The following is a 23,304-nucleotide window of genomic DNA, read 5'->3' as shown; positions in this document are numbered from 1 at the left end:
TAGATTGAAGTAGAGTAGTTCAATATTTTGAATTTGAAAACTATACGAAAATTATTGTAAGTGGAAATTATTCTCATATTAGTATGATAAAAAAATACATCTTAAAATGTTGGTCAAAATCCAAATAGTTTGACTCTCGAAAGGGAAAACGTGATAAGTAAAAAAGGAAAGGAATAGTGCATAATTGCTAACTAGAACATCAAGTGGCTGTAGTTTAGTGGTGAGAATTCCACGTTGTGGCCGTGGAGACCTGGGCTCGAATCCCAGCAGCCACAATTCTATTTTTGAAAAGTATTCCTTTTATTACTTCACTTTTGAGTGGAAAATCTTTTCATAACGAAATTATTTCTTTAGATATTTTTTTTGTCTAATAGCAAAATGTTGTTATAGAAAACATATAATGTGTTTTCACATAATATCATATTCAGATTCAATGAACTTTGATATATAGTTAAATCTCTTTATAACAAAGTTATTTCTTCTAAAAAAATTTGTCTAATATATCAAATTGTTGTTATAGAGAACATATAATATAACACATATAATGTGTTTTCACGGAATATCATATTCAAACTCAATGAATTTTGATATACAATAAAATCTCTGTGTAACGAAGTCATTTCTTTTGATATTTTTTTTCTACTATAACAAAATATTATTATAGAGGACATATAATATAACATAACATGATGAAAGAACAATTTCACCGAAAACATGATTGTTATAGTGATTTATAATATAAAATGACTGTCATAAAAAAGTTTAACTATATGCCATTGAAGATAGGCCATAGATATTATTTCAAATATTTGATAAAGAAATTCAAATATGGAGTTGTTTTACGTTACCGTTATTTTAACTTCAAATTTGAAATGGAGAATATAGAAAATTTGGAAAACTGTTTTGAGGAATTTTTAGGTGAAATAATAGTTTACGTTTTACAAAATTTCCAAAACAAAAAAATTGAGTAAAATTCATGTTCAAACACAAATAAATAAATATCTTTTTTTGTTTGTTTTTTAATTTCAACTTGAAGTACGTACTCTTTTATTTTCTTCAAACTTCAATTAATTCATGTTAAGTAGAATTAGTAATTACATTAATAATATAGAGTGTGTTCGGTAGAAAGAAAAATATTTTGTTAGAATTATGTATATATTGTATATTAGATTATCTTGATTTTTTGTTATACATGTTTACTTCATTATATATATTTCATTTTTCACAATAAACATTTTGATTCCGTCTCTATTTATCGAGTGGTATAACTTATATCTTTTTGAGAAATTCAAGCACACAAGAACTAATTTCCCTTATCACTATTTTTGCCAATCCACATGTGACATGTGTATAAACTAAATAAATTATTGTCATATTGCAATGGTGATCTCTTTGTGGCTGACTTGGCAGAAAATGTGGAATATAAGCTAGGGTTTGTGATTATGTGTTTTATTCTTGTACTTCATAATGCTTTTGAAGACTAATATATATGGCTGATACTGAAATGTTAAATTTCTAAGGGATATATCGTACAAATTAATCATGCAAGAACCACATATAATTTATTCCCTATATCCTCTTACCCAATCTTCTCATCACCTATCTTTGTATTGCTCATGATGAAAGCAAAAAATGGTATTCATATGCACATGTGTACACGTAGTTTTATTCTTATCTACTTGTGAAGGTATAAAGACTATTTCCGACAGACTCTCAATTCAAGTAACGTATCAAAATTCAAGTATGTAAAGTACATACCGTAGTACAAGAAATCATACTAAAAGAAACAATAGAAGAGAAAAAGTAGCATGCAACAAGCAATATAATAATCGAAGCAAAGAAAACTAAGAAACAACATTAAAACTAAACTTGAAAAAGAAGATAGTATAAGAGAGTAAACAAGTGGTAATAATTATATGTATGGGGTTTGTGTGCGTGCTAAAAGCTATTGAATTTCTGTGAACTCCGTAGATTACCCCCTACATTGCTTTGAATTTCTATGAACTCCGCATATTATAACACCCTACATAACAACAGTAGATGTGAAAGAACACCAACCTCCAGAGGTCGACAAAAGATTTGAAATTTATGAATCCCTACACGTATAAAGTAGTACAAAGGTTTATTGATAATTTAGTGAATTTTTATTAAATATATATGATCTGAGCAATTACAGGCGAAAATTTATACTGTTCATATATGATTAAAATTATTTTAATATATATTTATATAATAGATATTAAACTCTTTTATCTTCTTCGTATATTTATTTTTTATATTCTAAACTTCATAATAAAAAATTCTGATTCCGCCATTGAGCTAACATTAGAAAGCAAAATCCTTATCTTTATAGGGCATGCTTTGAGCCATATGATTATTTGCTAAACAATCAATGATCCATAAGATGCTCAAAAGGAATCTGGCGCTAACTCACTTTATCAAAAGTGAATAAGCAGATCCAGTAAGATTCTTTGAAATGACTAATGTACCCCCACAAGACTAGATCTTTCTAGACTAGTGAAAGCATTACAACACACAATCACTTAATTTGAGAATGTGTTGAAAGATATGCTTCTTTTTTTCCCAGTTAATTTTAAAATATTGAATCAATTTAATTTAATTTAGCTCTGATAATTAATTAAATTGACTTTAATAAAGTAAAACATGATAAATATTTTAAAACGAAGGAGATAATATAGTCCTGAGTTGGCAATCAGAGTTAGAAGTAATTTCATATTTTCCTCGACCTTCACTGGAAAATATAGTCTACTACACTTTTATTGGCTAATCTACTAGCCAAAAGGGCTATGATCTAATGGTTAAAACAACACAACAAGCAATGTGTAGATTAAACTCACGTACATCATGGATCAGACAAAAATCTATCCATCATTGATCGAATGAATTTTAAAATATTGAATATTCTATTGACCTTCGAAAATTTTCCGATGACCCATAAAGTTGAATAGTTGTAACAAACTAATTACACTATTTATATCCACTAAAAAAAATTAAATTTAACAATGAATAAATTTCATAGCTAAATAATAAAAATTGTCAATAATTCTATTTAGCACATTCTGCTAGCTCAACGAATTAACGATGAAGTTTGTAGCTAATTTTTTTTTTTTAAGTAGTGAAATAAGGTTGCAATTGTTGTGGGTCATATATATATGGTTCTTTTCCGGTGATAAGTAATCACATATTTCCAAACAACATCATGCATGTAGAAGTTTACAAGTTTAGAAATATGATTTAAGCAAATGTATTAATAATGAAACCAAAATATTTGATCAATCAGACATACGTGTCTTCATTCAATTGGTTTGTAATATGTGAGTAGATAATTTAATACAATAAGAGAACGACACATAGATTATAATATAATGTCTATTTTTGGTTTATTGATGCTGATGATAATAATTTAATGGCACTAATGGTCCCACTTATCACATGGAGGAGGCAGAAATAGTCACATACAAAATCTACTCTAATCCCCTCTCCACCAGTTATCATTTATCTCTCACGTGGGACTTCGTGTCCCACTCTATAGTAGTTGCTTCATCTAATTTTCTACACTATTATAAAGTTTATTTGTATTTATTCACTCACTACCTAGGAGAAAGAATGGACGAAACGAGTGTTCTCTCTTATCAGATGGAGTAATAGCTTGCAATAATATTGATCTAGCTAGCTAGCTTTGTGTTGGTGATCATCAAGATTGGATATAGTAAATCTATATCATGAGTACTGATCATTCATCTGCATCATACATCCACTTGGTAAACTAAAATATCTATGATCCACTTATTATGTATAGTTCAAAGAACTTGTGTTATTTATAACACTATGTATTATATCATATGAATCAATATATCTTCCTTTTTTCGAATTCTCATTTATTCAGTGTAAAAAGTATCTGCTTTAGGACACCAACTAATTACATAGCTGTCTTCAAGATTTTGGGTTCCGATCACGTCTGAATTCAATCATCACCTTGTCGGAGTTTTGAGTTCACGGTTAGATTTGTCCATGCCTGGATGCGTGTCGTGTAAGACCCATTCACGTGATCCCTAACTAGTAGGATTTTTCTCACTCTTAATTATTAGGGCTTATGAATATGAGATTTTTTGTTAAGGGTGAAGAGATATTATCCATTCCGCTATAATTCTTGATGAAAACTACAAAATACTCTTACTAACCTATTAACCATAATTTTAGGTGCATCACCTGATAGAGAAGTGCCTGATTTTCCAAATGACAAAAGAAGAGTGCATGGAGGCACTATCTAAGCATGCAAACATCAAACCTGTAATCACTGCTACTGGTTAGTTTTACTCTTTTAAATTTTTTTCTCCTCGTTATAGATATCACTACAACAAAATAAAATAAACGATTTAGTGACAATAATATAATTGTCTCTATATTATATTTAGCGGCAATAGTAAATTTAGATATTTATAATTAACACTACTCTATATGTATGTCGCTAAAGACTTTAGCAACTTTGAATGTAATGACATAAATTAACTCAATTACTGCTAAATATTTTTTCGACAATAAATATTTCCGTTAAAAGGAAAATATATTGCCACACTAAATATCTCTTTTGTTATAGTATACTAAAATTTAAGTTCTATATACTAACGATGTATAATATTTTTACACGATCTGACTAAAATAGAGCAAATAGCATACTATTATAACTAGTTAAATAATTACTATGATACTCATTAATTACCTTATGCATGCATGCGCAATTCAGTTTGAAGGTCTTAAAACACATGAATCATCTCCAATATTCACGACTGACCTCATCATCATGGTCCGCCATGACAGAGACCGAATTTTCACTCAGAAATTTAAAATTTGAAGAAGTAAAAATACGAACTAGTTGAAGGACTACTCAAAACTCGTATACGTTTTTAGAAAATTCATTTAATAGGTACAAATTATAAATTTAGAATCTGATAATTACAAAGGACTAGAATTCATAAACTCTAAATTTTGAATTTCATCGTGATACTAAAGGGGCGGATTTAATTTATACCTTATTTTATGGTGCACGTGAACCCATGTTTTTTTGCTACATATTTTCTAGAATTGATATAATATTATCTGCTTGGTCGAATACTGAGTTATTTACCTAGAAAAACAAGAATCAATTTCCATATTAATAATATACCCATGCTATAGAAATCCTAAATCCACCTCTAATACGGTTTATACTATTTTGCAGTGTGGAAAGAGTTGGAGAAAGAGAACAAAGAGTTTTTCGAGTCATATAAAGAATCACAAAATAACAAAGATCGTATGACAGAGGAAGAGACGAGTGCTATGATACAGAAAATGATATTAGATTCAAAAGAACCAGGTCCTTCCAAGGAATCAGACAAGGAATAATAATAATAGCATATATTATAACAATTTACGTACGCGATAGCGATCTAACCTTTGAGTTCTCATAAAATGTGTAAAGCATTTTTATCTTATTAGTGTATTTTAATTTTGGTCCAATATATTGCAATTTATTAATATTAATAATAATAATATTACTTATCATGAATAATTACTTGTAATTATCTTTTAAGTGTAATAGACAGGCTCACACCTACCAATGTCGTTCCTACTTCATTGGAAAATGTGGGCATATATAGTAGTCGTACTAGTATGTGAGGAACAGTGAAATAAAGTTTTACATTGATAGTTAATGAGATGTGTAGTTTTTTTATATGAATTTGGGCAATTCTCGCCTCATAACCTAGCTTTTAGGCTGAATTAGCCAAAAAATTCATTTTTTTACATGGTATAAGAGCATATTGGGCCCTCAAATTAATTAAATTGCTCAAGCTTCACATGTTCAACCTTGAGCATGAGGTGGGATATTGAATAGTGAAAAAAGTCTCACATCAATAATTAATGAGATGAGTACTATTTTTATATGGATTTGAACAATTTTTCTTTCTCATAAGTTAACTTTTGAGGCTATTAGATTTGAAATATGTTTCTTTACACTCTACTGTCCTTTTCGGGGTGTACCATATATACTTGTCGGTTTTGCTCCAAACATCCCACTTGAGTAAATTTATTTGTATGTATGTGTCACAAGTTGGTGTTGACAAGGCCAAATCACCAAAACCTTAAAAGAAATTAAATGGTTGTTGTATGGTCATATATAGGATTGAATCAAGCCGTATCCAATGGATTGGATAGATTTTGGCTTAATTAATTAGGCTTTGTATATATATTGAGTTAATTTTTTTATTAAATATGTATAAATAATTGATCCTAAACCTAGTAAATTTAATGAAAGCAGTAGAATTATGAATTTGAATATGTAAAATATAAATTTTAGACACGTCTCGAGATTGGAAGTATAAGAGTTGGTCCAATAATAGTTGTCCAACAATTGACTTGGCACATGGATTAAGAAGTAGTAAATGATAGAAGTAATTTTACCAAATCACCCTTATTAAATACAAATCATCTAAACATTGAAAAATGAATAGTATTTAATAGCAAGAATAAAATAGACATATCATCGTAAATTATTCATTGATTTTATAAACTGGACAAATATTATTGGACATTCATAAATAGTAGTATAATGTTCAAGTAAAAATGGACGTAAGGAGTGCCAACAAATCATATTAAAAGTGATTTATGTACTTTTATGTCTTCAAATTATGTGACACATAGTTCTTTTTAATCAATTTCAAATAATTGACACATTTTCTTTTTTGATAAATGCTTAATGACATTATCAACATTTTATCCATGTTAAAGTCCAATTTATTTGGCAAATATTGATATGGGACTAAACTATGAGCGGAAAAGTATGTATAAATCAATTTTAAAACATAGACATCGAAGTTCAAAAAATTTCCTCAACATAATAAGTAGACACGTTAATGAAGAGGTGTTTACTTTTAGCCTTAGAAAAAAAATCATAAATCACCATTAAAACATAAACATTAAAATTCATTGATATAAACTAGGCGCGTCGTCAAAGAGGTACCTGCTCCTGGCCGTTATTGATGATGATGTATCATGTATGTATTTGGCTGTATATCTGTCTTGTAGCGTGCTTGATTTATGAATATTCAATGTTTTATAGCAATAAATGAAGCCTAATAAAGTGGAGATTACTTAGCTTACGTCGCTATCGGGGGCAGACTTTCAAAAAACGTACTTCTCCGTAGAGATGACAATAGGGCGGGGTAGATTTAAGGCGAGTTTAAAAATATTATTTTTTAAATAATGTGATAACGAAATGGATTGCGAATTTATGGGGGTTTAAACAAAAAAAATAAAAACATAATAATAATACAATTGAAATCTTATAGGTCAACTAATACATAATCATACAATGTGCAGTGACATACAATTGAAATAAAGAATTTTTCTTCTAAGAAGAATGTAAATTGTTCCATTTGGGTGTTTCTGAGGATTGACTAGGATTTTAATTGGTGGATATTATAGAGATAATTATTTGATTGTGGTTTTCTTGTTTCTTAATTAGGTTTAAGTATCTGTGCTTTTTCTTGATTTTGTTTGGGTATTTTTGAACTTTTTTTCTTGCACGATTATAAGTTGTGACAAACGTAGACTAAATCAAGTTCTTGAAACAATTTTTGTGAGATAGTCTAGTAATGTTTCGTTATGAATTTTTTAATAAAAAAAATTAGCTTTTATTTTTAAGGTGAAAATAATATTTGAAAATAGAAAATTATAGCGTTTGATCATGAATATAAATCGTAGTTGTTTTTTATTTTTTGTAAATAATGTGGAATCAAAAAAATTTAAAACACACCTTTTTGTTATTTTTCAAATTCTTAAAATTTCTAGAATTTTAAAATATTATGATCAAACGTATTTTTCGGAGTTCAACTCTGAAAAAAAGGTAAAAAAATTCATAGTAAAACACATCATCCTTAAAAAAAATCTTAGTACTAAGATAGTTATGAAAATTTAAAAATATTTTTCTTAAAAAAAATAATAATGATGAAATAATAAATTATGTGGAGATCGGTTTATGCAGGGTATGCAGAGCAGGGCGGATCAGGTTATGTGGGGGGAGACGGGTTGAAGTCACAACTGCCCACCCCACCCTTTTTGCCACCCGTACTTTGTTTCAATTTATTTAGTTAGTTTTACTTGACACAAAATTTAAGAATTCATAAAAATAAAATAAAACTTAGATTAATAAATTTACTAAAATGGGATGTTTGGAGCAGAACCAACAAGTATATTTAGTATAGCCAGAAAAGGATATACAGCATAGTACGATACTATATTGGTAATACTATATACGTTTCGAGTCTGTCTTGTCTCGCATTTAAAAGATAATTACAAGTAATTATTCAAAATAAATAATATTAGTAAACCGCAATATATATTGGACCAGCTTAAAATACACTAATAATAATAATAGCGTAATTTTTTTTTACACATTTATCAATTATCAAAACTCAAAGGTTAGATCGCTATCACGTACATTATTTATTATAATATATGTTGTTGATGTTGTTATTATTATTATTATTATTATTATTATTTTTTTTCGTCTGATGCCTTGGAAGAACCTGGTTCTTTGGAATCTAATATTATTTTGTGTCATAGCACTCATTTCTTCCTCTGTCATACGATCTTTATTTTGTGATTCTTTGTATTCCTCGAAGAACTCTTTGTTCTCTTTCTCTAACTCCTTCCACACTGAAACATATAAACGGATGGTATATGATCAGAGATGAATTCAGAATTTAAAGTTTAATTATGTATATAAAATATATAGTTTAGCGGAAAGAACATAAGTTCACGTGCATCGTAAAATAGGCTATAATTCCACTAAAGTTTATGAATTCTAGATTCTAGTCTTTTGAAATTATTAAGTTCTAAATTTGAATTTGTACGATTTTCTAATAAAAAAATATAAATTCTTAGTAGTACATCGTAGCTACTATTTTATACTAGTACACAAGGGGCGGAACTAGGGCACAAGGAATTCATCCGGATTCCCATAAAAATTATATGGTATATATAAAGGCCAACTTTTTTTTTAATGTAACTTTATATAGTAATGATTAATTCTTTTAAATTTTTATATTTTAGTGAAAATTCCGACTCCCGATAATTAGACCCTTCTTACATATTGGAATATGACTCATGTGAATCTAAAGTCAGCAGGGTCGGCGCGATTATAATATGTGTATGTGTTTTAAAACCTTCAAACTGAAATTCGCATGCATGCATAAGCTAATTACTGAATATATCATAGTTATTTACTCTATTTTAATCTGATTGTGTAAAATATTATGTATAGTTAGTGTATAGAACTTAAACACTAATAGCTCTAGAGTACAGGAGAAAAAAGATTAATTAAAAGAGTAAAACTAATCAGTACCAGTGATTACAGGTCTGATGTTTGCATGCTTAGATAGTGACTCCATGCACTCTTCTTTTGTCATTTTGTAAATCAAGCACTTTTTTATTAGGTGCTGCACCTAAATTAGGGTTAACAAGTTAGTAAGCAATATATTAAGCATAGAAAATAAAACAGTCATTTTAATTTGCAATGTTCATCAAGATTGGGTGGTGGAATGGATAAGATCCAACCCTTTCCTCCTTAATCAGATCTCAAATTCTAACCTTAAGAATGAAGAAAAATCTAGTGGCTAGTGAGCGCTAATGGACCTTACACGGTGCATATCCAAATTAGTTGGTAAGGGCGAATCTAATAGTAGTAGTAGTATAAATATGGTTCATTTGAAATATTGGAATTGCTGAAAATATTGAACCATGAACTCAAAACTCAGATAATGTAATGAGTTCAACGGTCAAAACTCGAGTGATGATCATAGAATAAAAATCTTTACGTCCACTATATGTTAGTTGAGGTCCCAAAGCAGTACCAGACACTGAATAAATGAAAATTCAAAAAAAGACAAAAGAAGATATATCTGATTGATGTGATATGATAGTGCTATAAATAGCACAAGTTCTTTGAACTATATATACATACATATCACAAAACAAATAATGAGTGGACCATACATATTTTAATTTACCATGTGTATGTATGAAGAAGAATCATCAGTACTCATGATATAGATTTACTATATCTTATCTTGATGATCACCAACACAAGCTACCTAGATCAATATTGCAAAATATTATAGAACATTCATTTCGTCGATTCTTTTCCTTATTTTTTTTTTTATCTTGGACATGTAGTAAGTGAGTGAGTGAATAAATAAAAATGACTTTAGAAAATTAGAAGAGTGGGGTAGGGAGACCCACGTGAGAGATAAATGATATATGGTGGAGAGAGGATTGGAGTAGATTTTGCATGTGACTATTATCTATCCAAAAATGAACATCACTACAAAAAAAAATTGGATTTAGCGATAGATAAATTTTATAGCTAAACAATAAAATTCGTTGCTAATTTTATTCAGCGATGAATTAGTGACAAAGTTTTATTAGTTAATTACGAGCAAAATAATAATGGACAAATGACGAAGTTTGTAGTTAATTTTAGTTTTTTTAGTAGTGACCTATGTTTCATTCTCCTATTGCACTAAATTATCTACTCACCTATATTACAAGCCAATTAGATTTCGACGTGTGTCTGATTGATCAAATATACATGGGTTCATTAGTCATTTTTCTAAACTTGTGCATGTATTGTTTGGAAGTATGTGATTACTTATCACAAACCAACGTTGTTTGTAAATAGTGTTGTCACAATTCAACTAATTGTCCAATTTTTAGTTAGTTTCCTAGGTCTAGTGGTGCCCAATTTGAAATTCGTTTGATGATGGGCTATAGGTCCAAAAACGTTGCATCTAAAATTGCGGTTCAGTGGTAAATGACGTTGGTTTAGAATTGTGAAATTTCAGATTTCAATTTTAGCAAAGCAAAATTACTACGTGATTTCTTTATGTTTAAGTTTTGGTGAACATATTTATCCGATACTTATATTAATGGTTGATAGCAGATGTCCAATAATAGAAAGGGTATATCCGATATAGTGGAAAAATCAGAAATTTTATCAAGAGTGTTCAAGATTTAATATATATGTATGAAAAATAAATTTTGACTTATATACTTTGTACAATTTTATATATATATATATATATATATATATATATATATATATATATATAATATAATTTTTGACGAAGGGTGCCCGACTTGCCACTCTGAGCTATATATGTCTATGCCATTGATCTTATACTTAAGGGGGTGTATCAAATCAACAAGGGTCATATAATATGAAAACATAAAAAAAATCCAGCATAGCTTTCATTCAAATGTTCCAGATCTAGAATTTAAACTATCATTTGCGATAAATTTTGAAAGTTTTTTTTTTTTTCAAAAAGGAAGAAAATTGAAAACATTATTGTTCATGGAATTTGATCAGTTTTTGAACTATTATTTCATAGTTCCAAAAACTGGTTCCACTCGCAAAACATAACTTTTGTTTTCATGTTTGTTCAAACATAATTTCAACTTCCGAAAATTATTTTTCATTTTTTTTCAAGTTTCAATTAATTCTATATCCAAATGTAGCTTAGTTTATTAGCGTTTTGAACCAGAATTCTTTTTTCTTATTAAGTTCTGAATAAATTATTTATACATATTACATGTTTTTTTAGTACAAATATAAGTTTAAACCAAGGTTAATGAATTATGCAGAATCCATAACTATCACTATGAATTCAAAATGATCTATAACTGTTATACATCCTTCTTTTTGGTTGTGAGTTAAAATAATAATTAAGGTATATTTGTGACACACAAAAAACAAAAAATCTTTCATATATATATATATATATATATATATATATAATATAACATTAATCAGAATATTTAACCATGCCATTACAATAAAGTGAAGAATTACAAAAACATAAAACCAAACATAGTGAAAAATTAAATAAAAACACTTAAGTTTTAAGGGGTAATGTACACAGTAAAATGTGTAATTGTTTCAACACCATCAGTTGTATGTTGATCAACATAAGGCATAGTCTCAATTGTTGCATACCCTTTTGAATTTTCATATTTTCCAGTACCTCCAATGATGGCAATGTGTGAAATTGGCGTGGCGGTCCTGTGAATTCCGAAAAAACTAATGGTGTCATCAACTTCATGTTCATGTTCTCCATGGAATAGAGTTGTTAAAGCTAGTGTATGGCTCGTCCCATCGGACGAGCTTGTTAGGTAAAATCCTTGTGCTTTACCAAGTATTGATGATCCCAGTTCATGTCCTTGAGTTATTTCGTTGTCCACGACAGTTATGGATCCGAACATGAGTTGTTGAAGGGTAAGGCCACTAGGAAGTTGTCCTGCTGTGACAAAAGGTTGGCTGTCACCGCTATTGACAATGTCATTGTTGCCTGTGTTTTGGAGGACGGTGTTGGATTGTTGTTGTCCATTTAGCCCTGCTAGGAAAGGGTAGTTATTGTTATTGACAATGTTGTTGATGTTGTTAAGGGGAACTCCACCGTCTATTGGGAAGACACGGTTGTTGGCTTTGGTGAAAGGTAAATTGTTGACGTCAGTACTGGCTACAATCCCAGTGACTACTCTCCCTGAAGGGTGTGTACCACCAAGGATGTCATGCATGAAGAACGAGAATTTGGAGTGGTCCAAAATAGGATTTGCCACCGTGGCACCAGAGGTGGTAGCTCCTGGTGCCACATTGGTAACAGGTGTTGCTGCTCCAGTGTTTGTTGCCACTGGAGCAGCAGGGGCTACATCAGGCTCAGGTTCAGCTGGTAAATCTGCTGAAGGAGCTATTGGAACAATAGGGGCGGGCTCAGGAGAATCAACTGAAGGAGCCATACTGGCTGCGGGAACAGAAGAATCATCAACTACAGGTGTTACGTCCGAATTAGGAGGGGTGACTATGGCCGGAAAGTGGCCACTTGGCAATGTGGATACCGGGGCCACCACAGGAGCCACAACGGGTTCATCTGAACTCACTTCATCAAGAATTCTTGCTGAATTAGCATAGTCAAATGAGAGAGCTAATAGCAAAATGCAAAAGGTGGCTTTGAATGTTTTAGAACAGAGTTGGGTAAATTTGACCATATTTGTTTTGCTTGTTGCTATAATGATTGATGAGAATAAGCAAATTGTGTTGATGAGAAAAAAGTGTTTAGGCTAATTGGGTATAAATAGTTTGGTTTATTTCCCATTAAGTGGAGCTGATAGAATGGTTTAGTTGCAAAACACAAAATCATTAAAAAAAAGTTTAAAGACATTAGTTTTGTTAAACCTACTCTGTTAATGTTTTTAATTAGTCATTTTGGCAGTACTAGTACATTATCATAAAAAAAACAGCGCACTGTACTTGTTATAAATGCCAGAGGAATTTTGTATTAGCGTTGAAAAAGGTTTTAGTTGCTAGTAAAGAAGGGACTCGTAATTAGGGGGCGAAAAATCAACCCACGCCAATATTTATATCAAATCATATTGTACTTTATGATAACTAATTTATTTATTTATTTTGGTTTGAGTGATAACTAATTATGATTAAGTGATAAACTCATTAATTTGATGTAAATAACGAGTATGAGTATGTTTAAAATATGAAAAGTTACAAGTACTGGTTAGTAGGGGTGTTCACGGTTTGAGTAAAAATCGATCTAAATCGAAAAAATCAAACCAAATAGATCAAATAAATAGATTTTTTTGTTTGGTTTGGTTTTACATTTTAAAAAACCGATAATATTTGTTTTGGTTTTGATTTTATTTTAAAAAATGATGAAATAACTGAACCGAACCGATAAATTATATACAATTTTTTTCATAATTATATATACATAATATATTATTTTTTATGAATACTTTTTTTGCAAAAATGCAGCACATTAATTTAAAAAAATTAAAGTATGATGCGTCTTTTATTTGTGCAATAATATCATTCGCTTATGCATTATTCAGTAAGTTTATATTGTTTGGTACATTGGATTAGCTAACAATATATTAGGAAGTTAAACATAATTGAAGTTCTGGTATACGAATTATAAGATCAAAAACGGCACGAGGATAATTTATTTCTTTTTGAATGAATTGTTATTTTTTTTCTCTTTTGAATTAATCGTTCTTTTATTTTTGTGTATGGTTAATATCCAAATAATCGAACCAGACCAAATCAAACCAAAATGGATAACAACCAAACCAATGGATGTATATTTTATTTGATTTGGTTTGATTTTAATAATTTAAAAATTGATTAAATTGATTTAATTTTAATTTTAACTAATAACTGGTCCAAACCGACCCGTAAACGCCACCGGTTAGTATGAGTCGGAGGCTTGGAGTTGTTAATGGCTTAATGAAGTGGTTCACTTGTTGACTTACTCAACAAATCCACAATAATGAATCTTGTATTATTAATGGATCATTGTCTCTAAAAGCCTGGTCTTATGTTGAGTAATAAAAAGAAAAGAAAATATAGATAATTAGACAACCATTAATCTGATCTCAATAGCTTTTATTTGAGTATATATATGAATTTGGACTATGACATAATAGTCGATTAGTAATTTATGAAGTTTTTTTTTTTTTGTGACAATGGGACCTGCGGCACCTCTTGGGTGCGCATGGAGTAAATCCAGCTTTAATATAATAGCTCACAAATTATACAGGATGAGTAAATTGTATTAGATAAGCTTTATGCGATAAATTCGTTAATCGAAAAAGCATGCAGGAGGTTTCAAATTTAAGACTTTCCATTTTAGAGATTTCTTGCTCAATCAATTCAGCTGTCATGCGGGTAAAATTTATAAAGTTTGTTTTACCGATAGTTTTGAAAGTTCTCATTGATTAACTTCTACAAAGATCAATGATTTTATTAAGATGTAATTGCAAAATTAAAGCACAATAATTTATACAAGAAAACGCTAATCTCCTGCATAACCATCAATTTTTCTATATCATAATAGCTCATTAAAATAATAGGCCAAACAATACACTAACCTAATATGAACAAGATAATTTGCAGACTTGAAATTCACTACTCTAATATTAAGATGCAACACGATAAATTTTAGGTGTCGTTTGATTATAAATATATTTGAGAAAAAATTGATTTTTTTTAGGAATTAGTATTTGGTCATATAATTTATTATTACTTGGCAAATATATTTGACAAATATTTCAAGCCAAGTTTTAGAAAAAAATAGAATTTGGGCCAAATCCTAGTATTTGAAATTTTTTAAAAGTTTTAAAATTACTTCAAAGTTTTATATTTTTAAAAAACACTCATCATCTATTAATCTCAATTAATATCTATCTACAACAAACTCCATTAAACATAACAACTTGATTTTAATGGATTATAATTTATCTTGAATCAATGACAAATTTGAGTGTGCAATTATTGCACTGTGTGTAATTATTATACTGCTCTTGCCCATATTGTTGTTTTTGTTTTTGTTAATTGTCATCAGTTATGTTATAATTAGGTTATTTTTAATGTAACATGTTTATTATAAATGATAATACAAACTTATGAGTAATTTTAATAATTTTTATAACTTGTGGGTATAAATTGTTTTTTTTTAAAAAAAAATCAAATATTTCTCCCACAATCTATGGGCAACGCGATCGTGAAATTTCACCCAAAAATAATTTGCCAAAAAAACTTGAAAATTTGTGGCCAAACACTAGCTTAAACTGCTATACGATAAGGAACTCCCAATCGTAAAACTTCACCAAAAAATAATTTGCCAAAAAAACTTAAAAATTAATACGCACAAAGTAAATTTTATTTTATTGCAATGTAATATTTCATAAAACACAACAAAATTAAACTGCACCAGATAAATCCCGTAAAATAAATTTGTCGATCTAGAAAGCATGCATAAAGTTCGAAATCCCCCTGTAGGAGATCCCATGTTCAATCACTGAGCCACACAGATTAAATTTATGAAATTTTATCATTATTTTTGAAAGTTTTCACTGATTAACTTAATTCTACAAAGACTAATGATTTTATTAAAGTTTTATTGCAAAATTAAAGCACTATAATTTCTCTTATGTGCATTTATATGACAATTTAAAATATTATTTACTCTAACCGAGCAAAATAAATTTTATATTAGCTAACAATTAACGAATATAAATATTTTTGATCGAGCAGTCAAATATGTAAATTTTCGCCTCTCATGGACCGACGGGTTCCATCTCTCACGAACCGCCTCTTGGGTCCACCCGGTCCAAAATAAAATTCGGAGCTCCATTTTTTTCAACCCCGTCTAGGGTTTATGCAAAATTCACATTTCTGAATCAACACTTCTCCTTTCTTCTTCTTTCTTCCTCAAAACCCTAAATCTCACAAACTAGGGTTTTAGCAGTATGTATCTCTACAGTCTCACTCTCCAGCAACCCACCGGCATAATCTGTGCTATCAACGGCAGCTTTTCGGGCGGAAAAGTACAAGAAATCGTCGTCGCCCGTGGAAAAGTACTTGACCTCCTTCGTCCCGATGATAATGGTAAGCTTCAAACTCTATTATCTGTTGAAATCTTCGGCGCTATACGTTCCTTAGCACAATTTCGGTTAACCGGTGCTCAAAAGGATTATATTGTAGTCGGGTCGGATTCGGGTAGGATAGTGATATTGGAGTATAATAAAGAGAAGAACTGCTTTGATAAAGTACATCAGGAGACTTTTGGGAAATCGGGTTGTAGGAGGATAGTTCCGGGTCAATATTTGGCTATTGATCCGAAAGGTAGGGCTGTGATGGTTGGTGCTTGTGAGAAGCAGAAGCTTGTGTATGTTTTGAATAGGGATACTGCAGCTAGGTTAACGATTTCGTCGCCTTTAGAAGCTCATAAGAGCCATACGATTACGTTTTCGATATGTGGGGTTGATTGTGGATTTGATAACCCGATATTTGCTGCTATTGAATTGGATTATTCGGAGGCAGATCAGGATCCGACCGGTCAAGCTGCGAATGAGGCTCAAAAGCATTTGACATTTTATGAATTAGATTTAGGGCTTAATCATGTATCGAGGAAGTGGTCTGAACAAGTTGATAATGGTGCTAATTTACTTGTGACTGTTCCCGGAGGTGGGGATGGTCCGAGTGGTGTGCTTGTTTGTGCGGAGAATTTTGTGATATATAAGAATCAGGGACACCCTGATGTTAGGGCTGTTATTCCCAGGAGGGTAGATTTGCCAGCAGAACGTGGAGTTTTGATTGTTTCGGCTGCTATGCATAAGCAGAAGACAATGTTTTTCTTTCTTTTGCAAACTGAATATGGAGATATCTTTAAGGTGACGTTGGACCACGACAATGATAGGGTTAAGGAGTTAAAGATCAAGTATTTTGATACAATTCCGGTCACTTCTTCTCTGTGTGTATTGAAGTCAGGGTTCCTCTTTGCTTCGTCAGAGTTTGGGAATCATGCCTTGTATCAGTTTCAGGCTATAGGAGATGATCCAGATGTTGAAGCTTCATCATCGACTTTAATGGAAACTGAAGAAGGTTTTCAGCCTGTATTTTTCCAGCCAAGGAAGCTAAAGAATCTTGTTAGGATTGATCAGATTGAGAGCTTGATGCCAATCATGGATATGAAAATCATAAATCTTTTTGAGGAAGAAACTCCACAAATATTTTCACTTTGTGGGAGGGGTCCTCGGTCTTCGTTGCGCATACTTAGGCCTGGTTTAGCTGTTAGTGAAATGGCTGTGTCACAGCTTCCTGGGGTTCCAAGTGCCGTCTGGACTGTGAAAAAGAATGTTAATGATGAGTTTGATGCCTACATTGTTGTCTCTTTTGCAAATGCAACTCTTGTGCTTTCTATTGGTGAGACAGTTGAAGAAGTTAGTGACAGTGGGTTTCTTGATACTACTCCATCTCTTTCTGTTTCATTGATTGGTGATGATTCGTTGATGCAAGTTCATCCCAGTGGAATAAGGCATATTAGAGAAGATGGCCGTATTAATGAATGGAGAACTCCTGGAAAAAGAACCATTGTCAAGGTTGGTTCTAATAGACTTCAAGTGGTAATTGCACTAAGTGGAGGGGAGCTTATATATTTTGAAGTTGATATGACTGGCCAGTTGATGGAAGTTGAGAAGCATGAGATGTCAGGTGATGTAGCTTGTCTGGACATTGCCCCTGTTCCTGAGGGAAGACAAAGGTCCCGTTTCCTTGCAGTTGGATCATATGATAACACTATTCGTATCTTGTCGTTGGACCCTGATGACTGTATGCAGGTTTTGAGCCTGCAAAGTGTATCTTCACCACCCGAGTCTCTCCTATTTCTTGAAGTTCAGGCCTCTGTTGGTGGAGAGGATGGTGCAGATCACCCTGCCAGCCTTTTTCTTAATGCTGGTTTACAAAATGGAGTTTTATTCAGGACTGTGGTAGATATGATAACTGGGCAGCTTTCAGATGCACGTTCACGTTTCTTGGGGCTTAGAGCCCCTAAGCTCTTCTCCATTGCTGTGAGAGGACGGCGTGCTATGCTCTGCCTATCAAGTAGACCATGGCTAGGTTACATACACCAAGGGCATTTTCTTTTGACACCTTTATCGTACGAGAGTCTTGAATTTGCAGCCTCGTTTTCATCCGATCAATGTGCAGAAGGTGTGGTAGCAGTTGCGGGGGATGCGTTGAGGGTCTTCACGATAGAGAGATTGGGCGAGACTTTCAATGAAACAGCTATACCCTTGAGGTATACACCAAGAAGGTTTGTTCTTCAACCCAAACGGAAGATGGTCATAATGATTGAGAGTGACCAGGGAGCATATACTGCAGAAGAGCGTGAAGCTGCCAAAAAAGAGTGCTTTGAGGCAGCTGGGAATGTTGAAAATGGAAATGCAGAACAAATGGAGAATGGTGAAGATGAGGATGGTAGTGATCCACTATCTGATGAACAGTATGGTTATCCTAAGTCGGAGTCAGGAAGATGGGTTTCCTGCATCAGAGTCCTTGATCCAAGGACAACACAAACCACTTGTCTGCTAGAGCTTCAGGATAATGAGGCTGCGTTTAGCATATGCACTGTTAACTTCCATGACAAGGAGCATGGAGCTCTGTTAGCTGTTGGTACTGCCAAGGGCCTCCAGTTTTGGCCCAAAAAATCGTTTGAAGCAGCATACATTCATATTTACAAATTTAAAGAGGATGGGAAGGTCCTAGAGCTTTTGCACAAGACACAGGTAGATGGTGTGCCTCTTGCACTATGTCAGTTCCAAGGAAGACTGCTGGCTGGTATTGGGTCTGTCCTTAGGTTGTATGATTTGGGGAAGAAAAGACTGCTCCGAAAATGTGAGAACAAGCTATTCCCCAACTCAATCACAGCTATCCATACCTATCGTGATCGGATTTATGTTGGTGACATGCAAGAGGTATGGCTATTATAAAATATTCTACTTATACGTAAGAGGAATTAATATAGTAATTTAAATTCTGTCTGAATACTACTTATTTGATGTCAATTGTGACAGAGAAGTTGTTTTCCGCCTTCTAGTGTAAGGACAGCTTTGAATTTAATGACTAGATGGGGAAAAAATCTAATGACCATGCGTCGGGAATTGAGTTATAGTGAGATTTTGCAAGTGGAATTTTTTGTTTTGAGTATTATTCAAAATTGAGGCAATAGAAATGGTTGGAAGAAGTGTTACGAAGTATGAAATGATATATAGCTCTGCATTAAATTGAATAACCTCATAAAACTAATGAAGTTGATAGATTCAAATAACTCTGAAATTAATATCCTTTTGCTAAGTGAGCGAAGTTTTTTTTAAATCATGCAGCATAGAATTACTATTTGAATTTTTTTTAATTTCTCCCGTCTTGTAATTGAAAAATCAATCTTGGTGTGCATGATTATATTTTGTTCGCTAACTTGCTAATTACAATTACCTATGATTTTTCTTCGGATAATACTAATTTACCACTAGAGTGACTGAATTGGCCTGACAAATCCATAGAAAGTGGACTGATGGTTAGGTTAGATAATTTCTAAAGGAACATTTCTTCGTATTTCTTTAAAAATAATCTTCTTTGATGCCATATTTATGAAGTTTTGGTTTCTATTAATCTGCTCCAATTATTCACTTCTTGCAGTCATTTCATTACTGTAAGTATAGGCGTGACGAAAATCAACTGTACATATTTGCTGATGACACGGTTCCGAGATGGCTAACTGCAGCACAACATGTAGATTTTGACACTGTGGCAGGAGCTGATAAGTTTGGGAATATCTACTTTGTGCGATTATCTCAGGACGTTTCAGATGAGATTGAAGAAGATCCTACTGGTGGAAAAATAAAATGGGAGCAGGGGAAGTTGAATGGAGCCCCAAATAAGGTTGAGGAAATAGTACAGTTTCATGTTGGTGATGTGGTCTCTTGCTTGCAGAAGGCATCACTTATTCCAGGAGGGGGCGAATGTATAATCTACGGGACTGTGATGGGGAGTGTTGGGGCAATGCTTCCATTTACCTCGAGGGATGATGTTGACTTCTTCTCTCATTTGGAGATGCATTTGAGGCAGGAGTTCCCACCGTTATGTGGCAGGGATCACATGGCCTACAGATCTGCCTACTTCCCTGTTAAGGTAGGCTTGTACTTGCTCAATCAGCTATTTCTTTAATCAATGTTAAAAGTGCTATTATCTACTTAGTTTGACATCCTGATAGGTAGCTGAGATGCACTAGTGTAGTAAATGAATACAAATGATTTTACATGGTAAGCTAACTTTGGTGCTGAAGCTAATTTGTCTTTAGATACTTTACAAAACTTGGTTGGTCAGAAGGTGACTTGATCTTCCCTTGGTCACAATTAAAATGTTTCACATATTAAAATCGCTAATTACTCCAGAAAACAAAAGGTTGGATTATCAAATCCTTGAGCAGTTTAGGAATGACAAATGTGCTTGTGCTACATGGATTGTAAGTGGTTGCATCCTCCAGGCTATATCCTAATAAGTCTAACTTTGTCATGCATGGATATGCCTTATATTTTTTGACGATGAGCAATTTAGTGGCCTTGTGAATGTTCCTGTTTTTCTTGATTTCACTTTTTTGAAACTGTTGTTGTCACGTGCTTTCTCTATGTCTACCAGGCTGATTTTTGTTGCTAGTTTGCATTTTTTATTGTTGAATTACGCAGTTCTAGTGAAACTGCTACAAGTTTCAGTTTTGACCAATTACAATTAGATTACAGGGTATTGTTGACAGTCTGTGCTCTTTTCATTACAACTAGATTATGTAATCCTTTGTTCATGTTTGAAGATAACAGTGAGATGTTGGGACCATTTTGCAGGATGTAATAGATGGAGACTTGTGTGAACAATTCCCAACCTTGCCCATGGATATGCAGCGCAAAATTGCAGATGAGTTGGATAGGACACCAGGCGAGATTCTGAAAAAGCTTGAAGAAATAAGAAACAAAATTATTTGAGAACATGTTTAGATGAAGGTAGATTCGCGTCTTTACATATATAGCTTTTGCATGTCAGTCATAGTTGATATTTTTTGGGATAACCAATGTGTCCAAGTAAGTTTTCATGTGCTTTGACTAATCCACCAAGTACTTTTTACCTTCTATCAGCATGTGTTAATTAACTTTTTCAGACAGATGAGAAGAATTCACCAATATACTAGAATTTGGACCTTGTTCCCCAAGTTGTTATTCCAACTCTTCGACCCTTAAGCTGCACCTTCAAGGGTTGTTACTCATAGTTAATATAATCGATTGTCTACTAAAGGAAAAGCAGGTTTGGAGAGAATTTAGTTTTTAAATCTCAATTACAACACTTGGTGTGAGCTCATCTCTCTTACCTTGGTAGCCATGATTGTCTTGGCACACTGCATTTGTGAACTAACAAGCTATTCAGTAGATTGGTTGAGGTGTACACAAGCTTGCTCTGAACACCACATATATCAAAAAGGAAAAAAGGAGGGAGTTTCTAGTTTTTAGAAGCTTCCTTTACATAATTTATGGCTTGGAAACCTGATCAAGTTTTGCCTATGTCATCAATCAATTCAATTGTGTTGTCAATCAAGTAGTACATCAATATGCCCTTTGTTTAACGGATACTCTAGCACATCTCTGTGATTGCACACAATGTCTTGTTTCTCTATTTGGCACATCAACATGCCATTTGCCTAGAAACACAAAGACTTGTATGTGTTATGGAACTCTGTCATGTTTTATTCTTTTTTGGTAATTGATCAAACCACTCAAAATTGATTTTTTTTTTGGTGACTAGGTGATGATTTTAGTCGTATCCAAGCCAAGGGACACTCATGTGGCATAAGAGTGCATGCTGCAGAGACCTATGGATGTCTTGATTTGAGCTTTTGTTGATGCAAGAAAAGAGATCAGCATGTACTCCAAGCTGTGCTCACTATAGAAGTATTTGGAGAAAAGATACCGAGTGAAATTATCGCGCAGCTTCTCTGTTGTAATTATGCTGTAGCGTAGCCTAGTCTTTTCAACTGATTTTTGTAGCAAATTGCCGTTAACTGAATTATGTATTTCCAATTTGTCTAAGAAATGTAGTCATAATGCAGAGATTGAATACTTGCTTTAAATTTGTGAAGGACTCTTCTACTGGGAATTGGATTTTCATAGTCTTTTAAGGGTGAGGCCTGGAGTTTTTCGTAGTTAATTTCATAAACTCAGGAGTGCTCTATGTACTTGTATTTTTGTTTCTTTTGGTGCATTGGTTTTTCAGTAAATAACGTGTGAGCTACAAGTGTCTTGACCTTGAATTTTTGTCCCCGCTTAACAATTCATTGAAAAATTTACCTGAACTTGAAAATATTTGTTGGGATGAACTTTTGTTGCTCATTAGAAATGGTGTCCCTAGAATTTATGTCCGATGGACAACATAAGCTTGACTATATTGCCCAATAGGCATAAGTTCCAAACTTTTGCCTATAAGGTAGAACTTGTGGCCAATTGAGTTTGTCTGGTGAATTTCCAGAAGTGGGAGCTATTTTTTAAAAGAATGTTGAGCGGATTTTTTTTTCCAAAACCAACCCATTTTAGGGTTGTTTATGAACTTGACATCATGCTTTATTATTCTAAGTCTTGCGAGACAAAGTTATTTAATATTTGTATTAATGGGAGATAATATTTATCTTTATGGAATTAATCGAGGTGCGTGTAGGATCCGAACATGATTATCAAGGTACTACATGGATCTTTTCGTCTCCCCTAAGAATAGATATATATCATCTCCCTAATTCTTTATGAAGTTATTATGCTTTACATTCTTGACAAAAGTAGTCTTCTAGAATTAAAGGAAAACGAACTCCC

The 23,304-nt window shown here is 32.3% G+C and overlaps 3 protein-coding genes and 1 non-coding gene across 4 annotated transcripts; 3 read left to right on the top strand and 1 right to left on the bottom strand.

Annotated features, from left to right (window-relative positions):
- The first annotated feature begins 203 nt into the window (after positions 1-203).
- TRNAH-GUG (transfer RNA histidin (anticodon GUG)) lies at positions 204-275 on the top strand. Its single transcript has one exon. It is a non-coding gene; the product is annotated as a tRNA-His (tRNA).
- A 3,352-nt stretch (positions 276-3,627) lies between these two features.
- On the top strand, positions 3,628-5,548 carry LOC129870901 (uncharacterized). Its single transcript, XM_055945778.1, has 3 exons — positions 3,628-3,782; positions 4,222-4,327; positions 5,240-5,548. Exons 1-3 carry the CDS (start codon positions 3,744-3,746, stop codon positions 5,401-5,403), a joined length of 309 nt encoding a protein of 102 aa, XP_055801753.1. The 5' UTR covers positions 3,628-3,743; the 3' UTR covers positions 5,404-5,548.
- A 6,284-nt stretch (positions 5,549-11,832) lies between these two features.
- Positions 11,833-13,131, bottom strand: LOC129871201 (dirigent protein 24-like). Its single transcript, XM_055946083.1, has one exon. The coding sequence runs from the start codon at positions 13,099-13,101 to the stop codon at positions 11,959-11,961; it is 1,143 nt and encodes a 380-aa protein (XP_055802058.1). The 5' UTR covers positions 13,102-13,131; the 3' UTR covers positions 11,833-11,958.
- A 3,062-nt stretch (positions 13,132-16,193) lies between these two features.
- Positions 16,194-22,699, top strand: LOC129870004 (spliceosome-associated protein 130 A). The gene is made up of 4 exons (XM_055944566.1): positions 16,194-19,380; positions 20,102-20,593; positions 21,301-21,456; positions 22,250-22,699. Exons 1-3 carry the CDS (start codon positions 16,375-16,377, stop codon positions 21,436-21,438), a joined length of 3,636 nt encoding a protein of 1,211 aa, XP_055800541.1. The 5' UTR covers positions 16,194-16,374; the 3' UTR covers positions 21,439-21,456; positions 22,250-22,699.
- Positions 22,700-23,304: the final 605 nt, after the last annotated feature.

The sequence above is a fragment of the Solanum dulcamara genome, chromosome 10 (genome assembly GCF_947179165.1).
Source record: "Solanum dulcamara chromosome 10, daSolDulc1.2, whole genome shotgun sequence".
Classification (NCBI taxonomy): Eukaryota; Viridiplantae; Streptophyta; class Magnoliopsida; order Solanales; family Solanaceae; genus Solanum; species Solanum dulcamara.
This window is presented reverse-complemented; position numbering and strand designations above follow the sequence as displayed.